We start from the raw sequence: 15,340 nt of genomic DNA, 5'->3' as shown, positions 1-15,340 counted from the left end.
GTCTGAAAAATTAAAAGACGCGCTGGCGGTATACGAGGTCCCTGGGTCTCTGGAGGCTGCTATGTCTCTGTCCATAAGAATCGACAGACGACTCAGGGAGAGACTATTACATTTTACGGAGGCCTCTATAGGGCAGGGATCGGTTTGTTATGATCCAGTCGAACCAATGCAAATAGGGGGCGCCACTAGACGGGTGAATCCTCCTAAGTTCCGCTGTAGGTCAGAGGTTTGTTTTCGTTGTGGGGGGAGGGGTCATTTTGTAAAGGTTTGTCCCTCAGAACCGAAGAGACCACAAACAAAGGAGCCGACGGGAAAACTAGAGTCCCCAGATTGTGCGGAGGATAACAGTCTGGGCGTATTTGTTTCCTCCATACGCATGTCTCAGTTTTTGTTGTCCGCTACCGTTGAGGCGAGCAATAAGACTGAGATCTGTTCCGTCTTTTTGGACAGTGGGGCGGGGGTCAACTTGGTGGATTCACGGTTCGCTCAGGCTCTGGGTTTTACTCCAGATCCGATACGCAGAACTATTCCTGTTTTTGCCATCGACTCCTCCCCTCTTACTCAGAAAGAGTTAACTCAGATCATTCATAATATCCATCTGCAGGTAGGGGACCTCCATAAAGAGCATATCTCGTGTTATGTCCTGGACGGTCTTCCGGCTCCTATGGTATTGGGGCTTCCCTGGCTGGTGACTCACAATCCAGTGGTGGATTGGCAGGCCGGGGAGATTGTGGAGTGGAGTGAACATTGTAAGGACAACTGCTTGAGTAGTAGGTGCTCTACACTCTCTGTAACATCTTTACCTGCCTTTCTGTCAGATTTTATGGATGTGTTCTCTGAGAAGGGTTGTCAGGGGTTACCACCTCATCGTCCATATGATTGCCCGATTAATCTACTACCTGGGGCCAAACTACCTAAAACCCGGTTATACAATCTTTCCGGCCCGGAGAGGAAGGCTATGAAAGATTATATTTCGGAGAGTTTGGCTAAGGGACACATCAGACCCTCTTCTTCACCTGTGACTGCAGGGTTCTTTTTCGTTAAAAAGAAAGATGGGGGCCTACGTCCTTGCCTGGATTTCCGGGAATTAAACCGGATAACTATCCGAGATCCCTATCCTCTTCCTCTCATTCCCGACCTCTTTAATCAGGTTGCTGGTGCTAAATGGTTCTCCAAAATGGATCTCAGAGGAGCCTATAACCTGGTTCGCATCAAAGAGGGGGATGAGTGGAAGACGGCTTTTAATATTCCGGAAGGGCATTATGAAAATCTGGTCATGCCATTTGGTCTTACTAATGCGCCTGCGGTATTCCAACATTTTGTCAACGATATTTTTAGTCACCTTATCGGGAGATTTGTTGTGATATATCTTGATGACATCCTGGTCTATTCCCCGGATCTGGATACACATAAGATCCATGTGAGACAAGTGCTGCAGATATTAAGGGCCAACAAATTGTTTGCTAAGTTAGAAAAATGTGTGTTCGCCGTAAAAGAACTGCCATTTCTGGGTTATGTGTTGTCAGATTCAGGTTTCCGCATGGATCCAGAGAAAGTCCGGGCGATTATAGACTGGGATCTGCCTGAGAACCTGAAGGCATTGCAACGCTTCCTGGGGTTTGCCAATTTTTATAGAAAGTTTATAAAAAATTATTCCTTGGTGGTCAAACCACTGACGGACATGACCCGAAAGGGATCCGATTTTTCCAAATGGTCACATGCAGCCAAAACTGCCTTTGCATCTTTGAAGGAGAGATTCACCTCGGCCCCTATTCTCGTACAGCCAGATGTCTTGCTTCCTTTTATTGTAGAGGTTGACGCATCAGAGGTGGGGGTGGGAGCGGTACTATCTCAGGGCCCGTCCCCTGGTGAATGGCGTCCGTGTGCTTTCTTTTCGAAGAAATTGTCTACTGCAGAAAGGAACTATGATATTGGCAACAGGGAACTTTTGGCTATTAAGTTGGCTTTTGAGGAGTGGCGTCATTTTTTGGAGGGGGCGGTTCATCCCGTCACGGTGATTACTGATCACAAAAACTTATTATATCTGGAGTCTGCTAAACGTCTCACCCCTAGACAGGCTCGGTGGTCGTTATTTTTTACTAGGTTTAATTTTGTAATAACCTATCGCCCGGGGGCAAAAAATGCATTGTCTCTAAGTTTTCCTGGAGGGGGTGATGTTGAGCTACCAGAGCCCATTTTGCAAAAGGGGGTGGTGGTCTCTGCATTACACTCAGGTTTGGAGGGGAGGGTGTTGGAAGCTCAGGGGGACGCCCCGGCCTCCTGCCCCTCGGGTAAACTGTTTGTGCCAGAAAATTTACGACTGGAGATACTAAAAGAACACCATAACTCCACACTGGCAGGACACCCAGGTAGTAGGGCAACCTCTGAGTTAGTGTCGGTTCTGGTGGCCTAAATGGCGCCAGGAGGTGTTGAATTTTGTGTCTGCATGTGCTACCTGTGCTCGTTCTAAGGTAGATCATACTCGTCCGGCAGGGCGTCTTTTACCTCTGGCCATCCCCAACAGGCCTTGGACGCACCTGTCAATGGATTTCATTACGGATCTACCAGTATCAGCGGGGAAGACTGTTATCCTTGTAGTTGTTGACAGATTCAGTAAAATGGTGCACTTTATTGCTCTTGCCGCATTGCCTAATGCTAACACACTGGCTCAGGTTTTTATTGACCACATCGTGAAGCTTCACGGGGTCCCTTCCGATATTGTTTCGGATCGTGGTACCCAATTCGTTTCTAAATTTTGGAAAGCTTTTTGTTCTCGTTTAGGGGTTCATCTGTCGTTTTCTTCATCTTTCCATCCACAGTCCAACGGTCAGACTGAACGTACCAATCAAAACCTAGAGACATATTTGAGATGCTTTGTTTCCGAAAATCAGGAGGAATGGTCATCTTATTTACCGTTAGCCGAGTTTGTCATTAATAATCGTCGTCAAGAATCCACCGATAAGTCACCATTTTTTGGTGCGTATGGTTTCCATCCTCAGTTTTGTACGTTTAGTGAGGGGGGGCCGTCTGGGATTCCCGAGGAGGAACGATTTGCGTCTTCACTTTCTTCAGTGTGGCAGAGTGTGCAAGAAAGTTTGAAGAGAATTGGTGGTAGATACAAACGTGCGGCTGATAGGAAGCGCTCTGAAGGTCCGGACCTTGGGGTGAATGACTTGGTGTGGTTGTCTACCAGAAATATCAAGTTGAAGGTTCCCTCGTGGAAATTTGGTCCGAGATTTATTGGTCCTTATAGGGTAATTAAGATCATTAACCCGGTGGCTTTTCGTCTGGAGCTACCTCAGACTCTAAGGATCCATAATGTCTTCCACAGATCTCTGCTTAAGAGATATGTAGAACCTCCTGAACCATTGCCACTACCGCCTCCACCGGTGGTTGTTGATGGCAATCTTGAGTTTCAGGTAGAAAAGATTGTTGATTCACGATATGTTCGCCGCTCTCTTCAGTACCTGGTGCACTGGAAAGGTTATGGTTCCGAAGAGAGAATGTGGGTTCCAGCATCAGAGATAAAAGCGGACAGACTCATTCGGGCTTTTCATAGCTCCCATCCGGAGAGGCCTGGTCTTGAGGGTCCAGGGGCCCCTCGTAGAAAGGGGGGTACTGTCACGACTGTGACTGATCCAGACAGGTCTGGGAGGAGAAGGTCGCAGCGACTTGCTACTCGCGATAGCTTGTGAGTTTGCTCCGTGGTTCGGGGTATGTCATCTGGGTTTTGCCTTGTGAACCTTTTTGTCCTGACTGGGAGTTTGTAGGCATCCTTCTCAGGTGAGTCCTGTCTGCCACTCCCAGCTACTATATTAGTTTCACTTTCACTTGCAGTCATTGCCAGATATAGTCCTTACTTCCAGTTCTATTCTGAAGTTTGTAGGAGATCGTTTGATGGTGTTGCTGTGGAGCTCTTGTCCGGCGTGGACTGTCGTGATTGGCATCGCCTTCTCTGCTCGTGACTGGATAAGTCTATCTCTGATATAGTTTGTTTGTTGCTGTCTTCCCCTGCTGTTCTCCTAGACATGAGTGATGGTGACTAGTGCTCCCATAGGCCTTTTCCCCACTCTAGGCTTTAGGGTGACTGAGGGTTTAGGCATCCTGCTCGCCGCACGGGTTCACACCCCGTCTAGGGTATCAGGGGAGACAGGTGCCAGCTTAGGGTTAGTCAGGGGTGGCCATACTATTGCTATCCGTAGATAAGGGTCCCCCTTCCCCTCCGTCTGGTGCGACACGACTGCTGCTGGGGTAGCGGTCGTGACACATTTCTAGACAGCAGTGTTAGGCTTAAAGAAGCACTAAATTTATCAAACACCGTGTGCTATTTGATACATTTGGCATATGTTTCACCAACACAGGGTCAAAGCAAAACTGACTTCAAAAAGACCCATCATCGTACCTTCTGCCCTTAGTGGTGATGTAAGCGGCTGCATGTCTAGGCATCTTGTCTTATTTTTTGGGAGCCGCAGTTGACTGGGGGCATTACAGAAGAAAAGATATTAAAAGGCACAAAGCATTCTGCTTCAATTCCCATCTATAAAATGAATTATAAATCATACACATACATGGGATTCATAGTGAAAGACTCGCAGATGCTTCTTCTTGCTTTTATTTGCATTAGTAATTTGATTTGGTCACAGGACAGCACAAATAAATACATGTAGCAGTGTAGTACGCGCGCACTCTCTCTGGCAGGGTAGAAAGGTATCTTCTCGAGCAGAAAACGCTGAGAGGTTCTACTTCTTGGGGGCAGCACCGATGGCCGACTTCTCTTCACGGGTGATGGGGATGGAGCGTTCAGGAACGTCAGACAGCTTCCTTGGTCCAGTCACGGTCAGAACTCCATCTGGGGACAAAGTTGAGTTGATGGAGAGGGGATCAACATCCAATGGGATTTTATATCTGCGCTGGAAGTCTCTGGAAACATAGCCATGTTCATCCTGGGAAGTGAGAGAATAACCAATGTTAATGGAAATAACATTTCCTAGAGTAAGGATATGTCATCGTGGTGGGATGGCTGATTATTCAGGCAGAAAATCTTCAGTGGAATTCAGTAGCAGCAAATGGGTTAGATTTTAAAGGAGTTTTCCGGGAGCACAATATTGATGGCCTATCCACAGCATGCATGTGGAACCTGCACCCCCTGAATTTTTTGGTAGCCGTCATGGCACAGAACAGGTAGAATTTAGTGTTAGGTTCCCGTCTTACGGAGATCGCCTTGACATGGCGATGGGCCCAAATAATTTTGTACAAAATGTATTTGCCAAGAATCTAAAATTTATTTAGTAAGGATAGCATTAGCATTTGAATACTTTTGTGTACTTTATTTGCTGTTGCATTGTATTTTTTTCTTTGTGTTTTCAGCCATAGAAACATGTACCTGCGCATTGGGATGTGCTGACTGACCCCCCCCCCCTTTTTTTTTTTTGCACTATCCACAGGATAGATCATCAATATCAGATTGGTAGTGGTCCAACTCCTGCCACCCACCGCCAATCACTGCGGCGCTCCAGTAAGTGCTGCGGCCTCCTCACAGCTTGGCAAACACAGTGCCCTGCATTGTATAGTGGCTGTGCTTGGTATTGCAGCCCAGGCCCCATTCACGTGACTAATGAACGTGACACCACTGGCCTATGAAGAGGCCGCAGCACCCACTGGAGCGGGAGTCGGACATGATATTGATGACCTTTCCTGTTTGACTTTTCTAGGGTCCCTGTGTTTTTTTTGTCTCTTGTCCTCCAGTAAAGCCAATCGCACATTACAACGGTCACTTGGGTTAACATGTCATCAATGGAGGCCGGAAAACAGAGGGGAACCATGCGAACGTCACCACGAGAGCACCGATGGATCTGTAGTTGAATACACATTTTTTAACTGATATGATTTTCTGCCTAAGGGAAATTTGCAGCTTTTAAAGGGATTGTCTGCTCTGGTGGTCTCACTCTATCAGCAGTTCCCCTGGTGAAATGCAGATTGCAGGGGGTCTTGTTTGAAGAGTCTCCCTCCTCTGTCTTTGGGCGCCTTCACACGTGGCAGATTTTGTGGCAGAAAATTCTGCGACTGAAAATCTGTTCCATTCACCTTAATGGGGCTTGCAGAAATCCATGTGCTCGCCGCCCCATTCCCCAAAATCTGCTGCGTGTGAAGGCGCCCTTAATGTGGCCATCAACCTTTGGCAAACTTCCTAATGTGTATGCGGGTGTGTATGTGTGTATGTGTGTGGGTGTCTTCACTTTCCTTCAATGGCAGATGTGGAAAAAAAGGATCGAGCTGTTGGACTTCAACATGCCCAATCCTTTCTTTCTCAAGGCTCACTCACACATCAGTTTTTTGGTCGGTGATTTCCATCAGTGATTCTGAGCCAAAACCAGGACTGGAGCCTCCATAGACATAAGGTATAAGGGAAAGATCTGTACTTGTTCTGTGTTTAGAGCCGCACCTGGTTTTGGATCACAATCACTGATGGAAATCACTGACCAAACACTGACGTGTGAATGAGGATTCAGGGAGCCTCCACCAGAGGTATCTGACAGTGACCTACTCTCCACCCCCCATTCTGAACACATGCACTCTCAGCCAGATCAAGCATATACAGTATGTGTATAGAGGGATCAAGCGCAATTGGGGCCAGCTGAGCAGGGCCTCATTGACATTTATCTAAAGTGTATGACCCCTTTAGGATCCATTCACACATCTGCAAATAGTGGACCCGCAAAACACGGACACACATGCCATGTGCGTTCCGCATTTTCCAGATCGCACATGGCCGGCACTATGATAGAAATGCCTTTTCTTGTCCGATTGAAAATGAATGGGTCCGCACCTGTTCCGCAAATTGCGGAACGGATGCGGACCTATTTTGCGGATGTGTGAATGGACCTTTAGGCTCTGTCCACACCAGCATCATGGCTTCTGTTCATAACAAAGCCCTGACTGCTCTGTAAGATGCATTTGTAATGGATCCAAATGAAAACCGGTCTAGAGTCTTGGCATTAATCACAGCTGTCAGGGTCCCGCTACGTTTGATGGCAGGAATAGCGGTATTATTGGCATCAAAGATACCAGAAAGCTTGACAGAGCCTCCCCTAGAATCCCAAAGCACAAGTGTGAACAAAGCCTAAGGCCTCTTGCACACGAATGTTGTGCATCCGTTGTGCGGCGGCCGGGACGGATCGAGACCCATTCAACTTGAATGGGTCCGTGATCCGTCCGCACCACAAAAAAATAGAACAAGTTCTATTTTTTTGCAGTGCGGAGGCATGAACAGAAACACCACAGAAGCACTCCGTAGTACTTCTGTGGGGTTCCGATCCGTGCTTCTGTTCCGCATCTCCGTGATTGCGGACCCACTCAAGTGAATGGGCCCGCATCCGTGATGCGGAGTGTACACCGGCCGGTGCCCGTGTATTGCGGACCCGCCGTTTGCGGGCCGCAATACCGCCACGGGCACACAACGTTCGTGTGCAAGAGGCCTTATAGAGAAGGTTCTAATTAGGGATCTCAACTATTCTAAGCTCCTGAAGATGGAAGAAGGGCTTTCTGTGCCAGGTCACAAGTCATTACCTGACGCTCCTCGTGTTTTCCTTGGATTTCAATGAAATCTCCCATCACTTTCACTTTTAGTTCTTCTGGGGAGAAATGTTTCACATCAAGGTTAACGGAGAACTTGTCCTTTTCCAGCCTGAGCTGTGGAAGACAAGGGAATGTGTCAAATAAAAGTAGACGTCATGGAACTTATCACCATAGTGCATTTATCTAGATTCTAGGCGATGCCCCTTTGGGATTTTTGTGGCTTCTAAAAAACACCCTGAAATTCTGCCACTTTTCAGTCACACATTTTTAAGACCTTTTTTTCCGATAGTGAAATGTATGTAAAAAGCATAAATAGCACAACCAGAGCAGGCGGCCAAGGGAGCAATAAACACCAGTATAAAACATACTGTAAAAGTAAAAAAGAAAAACAGTTTGTGGAGTGTTTTCTGTTATTCAGCATGTAACATCTGGTCATAGTGTTTTTTTTTGCAAAAAAAAAAAACCACCCTAAAATCACGTAGTATGCAATCACCCTAAGGTGTTGTTCACAAGGAGTCTTACGCCAAAATTATATAGCGCCCACGTGGTGTCTGCCTCTCATTGTTTTCAAGGGGGGGTGCTGCAGTTTAAAGCCGCGACCGAGCCATGAAGGGACGTGTCACTTCTTAGCCCATTGTCAGGGCGGATGCCACTTGAAGCCGCTTATAGTCTGCTTATAATTCTGGTGTCAAAAGCTTTTCGAAAACCAGAACCATATAAGTGGAGTATGGATTTTAAGTTATTTTCGATTTTTTTCAATAAAATATTCTTATAACTCAGTTGCAGAGAGAGGAGAACCTCTAGGTGTAATGGTAACGCCCCCGTTGCTCCTAGAGGCTCATTTGCATATATTTAAACATCATTTTTCTCAGCAATGCGGACACATATGAACATGGGACCAACACAGATGCCTTCAGCTGCCAAGCGCACATGTAACAGGTCAGCCAGTGTCATAGGTACAAATCTGCTGAGAGATGAACTTTAAATGGGGGTAATCATCTTCCTGCACTCTTGCTGGGAGATGATTATTAGGCTTCAGTTTGCTGCCCCAGCCCGTCCCAAGGCAAAGTGGCTTGGTGGTTCCCCTTGGTCCTCAGCATTTGTCAGTCAGTGGTAGGATGGACCCTTCGATTGTGACTTAAAGGCTATTGTCCAGCAGTTATCAGAGGTTTATTGTTTACACGGCGGCCGTGTGGTGACCGATGACTTCGCTTGGTACTGATTACATGACTGGCAGAATAGAGATCTTACATCATCCCATCTAATACATTTCATATCATGTGAGGACGGCCCATGACTTATAGTTTACACTTCACTGGCCACAAGAGAATACGAGAACATTTTCAAAGTTCTCTGTTTTTCTGGCATCCCATAAGGGGGTCATTTATCAAACTGGTGTAAAGTAGGACTGGCTTAGTTGCTCATAGCAACCAATCAGATTCCACCTTTCATTTTTCAAAGGAGCTGTGATAAATGAAAGGTGGAATCTGATTGGTTGTTATGGGCAACTAAGCCAGTTCTACTTTATACACTTTGATAAATGACCCCTTTAATATCATGTGCAACACTGGGACAGATTTACTAATCCTGTTTAATATATAGTCAGTCTAAAGATGTACCAGATTTACTAAAGCTGCCGATGCTGGGGATACATTTGCTGCATCGTTAGACACTTTTGTCTAATTTCACAGGTTCTATTGGTTGGCTTACTTTGTGGTGAGATTTTGATGCAATCTTGGTGCCTTTTATCATATGCCCCAAACCGTTCCTAATAAACCACACCCAGTTGTCCATAAACCACACCCAGTTGTCCATACACCACACCCAGTTGCCCCTAAACCACACCCAGTAGCCCATAAACCACATCCCTTTCACACAAAGTCATGCCCCCTGATGAATGAGGCACAAAGGGTGTCTAAAACACATAATAAATGTGGAGCAATGCATGTTCATGATTTTTTGGGGGGCACACATTCTGGGGCATTTAGATATCAATGGTGTAGGCGCAATAATATGTCAGGACAGATAATCCCGAGGTACAGGCATTTATAGGGAAATGTATAACTATAAGGGGTGGTGCTAGCACCCAGATCTTAAAGTTGGCCCAAAAGGTCCCTCTGCCTCATATAAGGAGGTGCGCGGGAGCCCCTGAAGCTTCACGTAAGGCCTTGTCCATAAAATGATTTCACTATCGAAACTGGGGTAACAGATTTGGGCTATATTTACACTGCTTTGGAGTGTGGCACATAGGATAAACATGTCCATAGGTCCCTGTTTCATGGCAGAGCCCATGGGGAGTCCTTTTATCCTCTCTTAGGCTGGTTTTGATCGATATACCTTTTTTTCTCCTGTATGGTATCACCTGCTGCGCTATTTCATACAGAGCCGCCATGTAGAGACGCACAATGTATGTTTTTAACATGGTAGCCTAAAGGTTCCCATACTTATGGGGAGCGCTCGGCTCTCCTCTGACAGAAAAATTCAGTTCCCCCCATCCTTTTTGTTCTCCCACAAGATAAGCGTTTCCTCTCTCCCCATTGACAAGACATGTACACTCAGCTGAAGCAAACATATATGGGTGAGTCGGGCGACATAGATAATTTGGCTGACGGGTGCTTGTGGGGGCAATTTGTTTTTATTATTGCATTGCACTTATTTTGAGCTAAAAAATAATTTTTTCAATTCGTCTTTATTAAAAATATGGCATCCTTTTTTGAGTACAGAGCTGACATGCTATAGTAGCACCCTGTGGATTTTCTATCTTTTCCGTCAGACCAGGAGCTGACGGACTCCTTATCTCTGCTTTCTGACATTATGAACACTCATTAATGATCAATCCTTATCTTACTATTAAAGGGGTTATCCGAGACTAACAAATGCTCCCCCAGATGCCGGACCCCTCACGCTGAATCTACTTACCTCGCTCCCCGCTCCCTGCACCACTCCTGGTCTCCGCACCGCCGCTGCTGCTTCTCACCGTGCGCGGATGAAAACATCCAGTGTTGGGGGGGGAGCAGCCAATGGCAAGCGGTGATGGGGACTATCCTCCCTAATCGGATGTTTTCATCTGTGTTCAGGGAGAAGCAGCAGCGGCGGTGTGGAGACCAGGAGCGGTGCGGGGAGCCAGGTAAGTAGAATCAGCGTGGGGGGCCTTGCATATGGGGGAGCATATTTTAGTCTCAGATAACCCCTTTAAGAACCTGACTTAAAGGGAACCTGTCACCGGGATTTTGTGTATAGAGCTGAGGACATGGGTTGCTAGATGGCCGCTAGCACATACGCAATACCCAGTCCCCATAGCTCTGTGTGCTTTTATTGTGTAAAAAAAACGATTTGATACATATGCAAATAAACCTTAGATGAGTCCTGTATTGCAGATGAGTCAGGGACAGGGCTCATCTCAGGTTAATTTGCATATGTATCAAATTGTTTTTTTACACAATAAAAGCACACAGAGCTATGGGGACTGGGTATTGCGGATGTGCTAGCGGCCATCTAGCAGCCAATGTCCTCAGCTCTACACCCAAAATCCAGGTGACAGGTTCCCTTTAAATAAGTGTTTATGACCTCTTAGTAGTTTAGAGATAAGGGTTATTAGATGACCGGCACAAAGTGAAAGTGAAAGTACCAGTCACACAGCTAGAAAAACAGAGTACTTTCACACTAGCGTTTTTGCTGGATCCGTCATGGTTCAGCAAAACGCTTCCGTTACTGATAATACAACTATCTGCATCCGTTATGAACGGCGGCCGCAGGTGTCCTCTTGAATACAACTGTATTGCCATCCTCAGGACTATGATAGTTACGTACTGTTGGGCGGGAGGCAATATTTTGTGCTGCACTGTTGTATCTGGTTCTGCTGGGGTGGTATTTTGTTCTGCACTTACAGTATTGCTGTTCCCGCCTACTTCTGTTGTGCCGCCTTGTGTCAAAGGTCATTATTATTATTATTATTAACTCAGCAGTCCAAAATGAAAGGTGGAATCTGATTGGTTGCTATGGGCCCCCTTAGTACACACTTATGATCCTAATCATACCTCCTGCCACAAAGAGGAAATACACAGACCTGAAAGCAAACATTACTGCTTAATACAATATCCCGTCAGATTATGTTTCTTTGCTTCATCAGGAAAACTAATTGACGGTATATTTTCGGGTGTGTGGTTGACTTCTAGTCTGAGGTTATGTGTGCTCGCCAATATGCTGTAATGGGATACGTGCGTATTAATAAAGGGTCTTCTATGTGACAACTGATTTATTACCTCAGGATTAGAATGTACTTGTGCGCCCACACTGGGACCAGAACAAGCCTCCATTTATTATCTCAGTGAATCTAAGTTTTTTTAATTTATTATACAGTGTGTGAATAGGGCAAATGGGAAGCCACCCGAAACTAGTTCAAAGTCCTAAATGGATAGGTAGAACCTACAGTATTAGGGTATGTTCACACAGAGTTTCTTCTGAACCCCAAAAAACCTGACGCGTAATCTGCTTTAGATTTTTTCAGATACAATTTTTATTCTGATGTGGTCTTTCACGCATTTTTAAGCAGCTTGTATGTGTTTTTTCATTCCTGTCCATGTCAATGGGAACTCTGGATGCGGATTCCACGCAGAATGGCGTGTTCTTGACGTGTTTTTTTGTTTTTGCTGTGGATTCTGCACCATAAGTTCATCGTGTGAACAGAGAGAAGGTGCCTAAAATGTGCTTGTGAATAAGGGTCCATTCACACGTCCGAAGTTCAGGGTACGCATCCGTTCTGCAATGTTGCGGACCCATTCATTTCAATGGGGCCACAAAAGATGTGGACGGCACACCGCTTGCTGTCTGCATCCGTAGTTCTGTTGCGTGGTCCCGCAAAAAAAAAAAATAGAACAAGTCCTATTCTTGTCCGCAAACCGGTAAATGATACTCAGAAGGTTCACTTTGCTCCTAGTGTTCCTTTATCTAGGGGGCACTTACAGTAAGTATGGTAAGTCGAAATCCTGCCTAATAAAAGCAGCAGGTGAAAAGCTAGAACATGGACGTGGATAAGGAAGGTTAATCTGCCACAGCATAGACCTGAGAGTGATTTTCGACTATGGGTGGAGCAGGGGGTGGTCGCTGCTTGTTTACAAACAGTCCATAGACGTATCCTATTTCCATAGGGATGTATATATGGACGACCAAGTAATTCCCCCACCGCCACATAGCAAAAAGCAGAAAGGTAAGTATTTATAAGCTGTAATCACTCTGTATGTCCGCCAATGTCCCTTTATTACAAGATATATTGCTATTTTGCAAGGGTAATTAGGGGCTATTCACATAATGCAGTTAAGGTGCGGTTCTTGCCAACCAAGCGAGAACTGCGCAAAAAACTGTAAAAAAAATAAAACATGTATTTTTACCACAAATGTCGACTGTTTTGTGATTTTAATGAGCAACATACGTGTTAGATGGCGAACCACAGCACTTCACGGTAAAACGGTATGCAGTTCTTGGCCGCGCAGCCAAGGGAGAAAAATACGCACTGATATCACCCATTAGGCTATGGCTGTGACCCTGGGACTTAAATAGTTAAAAACCTCATCGACTGATTGTCGATTGAAATTACTATTCTCCCGAATGGAATTTAACTTGGTTCTGACCACAAAAATAAACAGCACCGTATCCTAGATCTGCAAAACTACCCATCTTTGTTTTTCGGGGCATACTGGGAGTTGTAGTTTTACTACAGCTAGGCAGCCACCAATGGGAGACCACTCTGGAGGTCAGACTGCATGGAACTGATCATCTAAAGCAGATGGAGCAAACGAGTAGTCACTTACCTCCGACATGCCACTTTCTATCCAAGATGGAAGTCTGAGGAAAGGATATTTGAAGTAAAAAGGGGACAACACCGTTGGAAACAGATCAGCCTCCTGGAGGTGATCCCCAAAACTCTGTTCAAAGATCCTGTTTGGTCCAAAGAAGGAGTAAAATTGGCGGCGGAACCAGGGGTGTTGGATAGTCACATCCATGTTCCTCAGGCTTCTAGTGGTAGCTGCAGGGAGAACTGTTCAGTGTTTGAGGCACCCAACAAACCTAATGGCCTTATATACAGAGCGGTGGATCTGGTGCTCCTCCCCAGCACCCCAACATTGAACTTTCTGGAAAAGTGCTGTCAGATGGTTTCATTCTTCCACACGCTTGTCTGCTCCCATTCACTAGACAGATGAGGATATGAGCAGTGACACATCTTCTGTTCTCTCGGCAGTCCATTGGGTCAGCAAACAGAGGTGCTGATTGTCTCTCTCTGGTCTGTGCACATTGGATTAGCAGACAGAAGGATCATTTCAGCTACGGGACTGCAACATGACATGGGATGAGTTCATCCTGAGATCTGACCGCTGATAATGTGATCCCAGCCTTTAGCAGAGAGAGAGTAGCTTATTATTTCTGAATAGTCCAGCTCTGGCCCCCTCTGCGGGGTCACCGTATATAAAGTGGGATGGAGAAAAATGCATTGTGTCCTCTCCGTCATCTCCGTTTAGTCTGCATGTGTCACCTTCTTATGTGACATTGATATTACAAAACTGCTCTTCACGTACACATTATAGTGTAGAGAAAAGAAGACAATGCAGCAGCACCCTGCATACCAGATAAAGTACAATAATGCCATAGTCACAAAAAATATTATAGTGCTAATGCTACGCTTATTTCTAAAGTGAGATGCCTGGCAAATGCATTTTGTACAAAACCATCTGAGCTCGTCAGCCGAACGTCAAGGCGATCTCTGTTAGACGGGTCCTAACACTAAATACTACCTGTTATGCGCCATGATGGCCGCCATAAAGTTCAGGAAGTGTTGGATCCACATGCATGCTGGGTCCACTCTGCCTTTTACCATTTTTGGTGCCAAACTGGCCTCCTTTACTTACAAGGGATGCAGGTACCAACCTGCATGCCGAGCCCACTCCATACCTTTCCTTGTGCCAGACAGCTTCCAATGAATGTAGTGAGAGCAGGCCACAGCTTTATACTGAGACTAATTAAAATCAGTCTATGGGGCAGACAGGCTAATCAGGAGTGCACGACTCGCTGGAGTGCTACATCTCCAGCACTGTAAATCTGCAAAGAAGAGGGAGTTAGTCAGCACATCCCAGTGCACGCTGCCATGGCCAAAAACAGAGAAAAAAAGACAATGCAACAGCACCTTGCATACCAGATAAAGTACAATAATGCCATAGTCACAAAAAAAATTATAGTGCTAATACTACGCTTATTTATAAAGTGAGATGCTTGGCAAATTAACTTTATGGCGGCCATTATGGCGCATAACAAGTAGTATTTAGTGTTAGGACCCGTCTTACAGAGATCGCCTTGACGTTCGGCAGACGGGCTCAGATGGTTTTGTACAAAATGCATCTCACTTTATAAATAAGCGTAGCATTAGCACTATAATATTTTTTGTGACTATGGCATTATTGTACTTTATCTGGTATGCAGGGTGCTGCTGCATTGTCTTTTTTCTCTATGTTTTCAGCCATGGCAGCGTGCACCAGCGCATTGGGATGTGCGGATTAACCCCCTCTTTTCTTTGCACATTATAATGTGAGATTTCCTCATCTGTGGGTGATCGAATGTTTGTTACTGTTCACCCTTTCAAATACCAAGATACTGTATGTACTCAGTCCAGGTCGGTGAATACACATTGTTCATCAAAAAGATTGACAGGGCTGGACATCTCGCCTTTCCCTGACCTGACAATATCACACCTGCACCACTTCTCTGAGGAGCAGCACAA

General features: G+C 45.7%; 1 protein-coding gene across 1 annotated transcript; it reads right to left on the bottom strand.

Moving 5' to 3' along the window:
• Positions 1 to 4,580: 4,580 nt before the first annotated feature.
• CRYAB (crystallin alpha B) lies at positions 4,581 to 13,949 on the bottom strand. The gene is made up of 3 exons (XM_040426392.1): positions 13,383 to 13,949; positions 7,567 to 7,689; positions 4,581 to 4,943 (listed from the first exon to the last, which is right to left on the bottom strand). The coding sequence occupies exons 1-3, from the start codon at positions 13,572 to 13,574 to the stop codon at positions 4,740 to 4,742; spliced, it is 519 nt and encodes a 172-aa protein (XP_040282326.1). The 5' UTR covers positions 13,575 to 13,949; the 3' UTR covers positions 4,581 to 4,739.
• Between the last annotated feature and the right edge of the window lie 1,391 nt (positions 13,950 to 15,340).

Source organism: Bufo bufo, chromosome 1 (genome assembly GCF_905171765.1).
Source record: "Bufo bufo chromosome 1, aBufBuf1.1, whole genome shotgun sequence".
In the NCBI taxonomy this organism is placed as follows: domain Eukaryota; kingdom Metazoa; phylum Chordata; class Amphibia; order Anura; family Bufonidae; genus Bufo; species Bufo bufo.
The sequence above is the reverse complement of the archived record's forward strand: the minus strand, read 5'-3'. Positions and strand labels throughout refer to the sequence as shown.

What these genes read in the sequence shown, in the direction of transcription:
- CRYAB (XM_040426392.1), bottom strand. Translation starts at nt 13,574, where the DNA reads ATGGATGTGACTATCCAACACCCCTGGTTCCGCCGCCAATTTTACTCC. An exon ending in TAGAAAGTGGCATGTCGGAG is followed by an intron (nt 7,690 to 13,382) that starts GTAAGTGACTAC and finishes TGTCTTCCACAG; the next exon opens with CTCAGGCTGGAAAAGGACAA. An exon ending in GAAAACACGAGGAGCGTCAG is followed by an intron (nt 4,944 to 7,566) that starts GTAATGACTTGT and finishes CTCACTTCCCAG; the next exon opens with GATGAACATGGCTATGTTTC.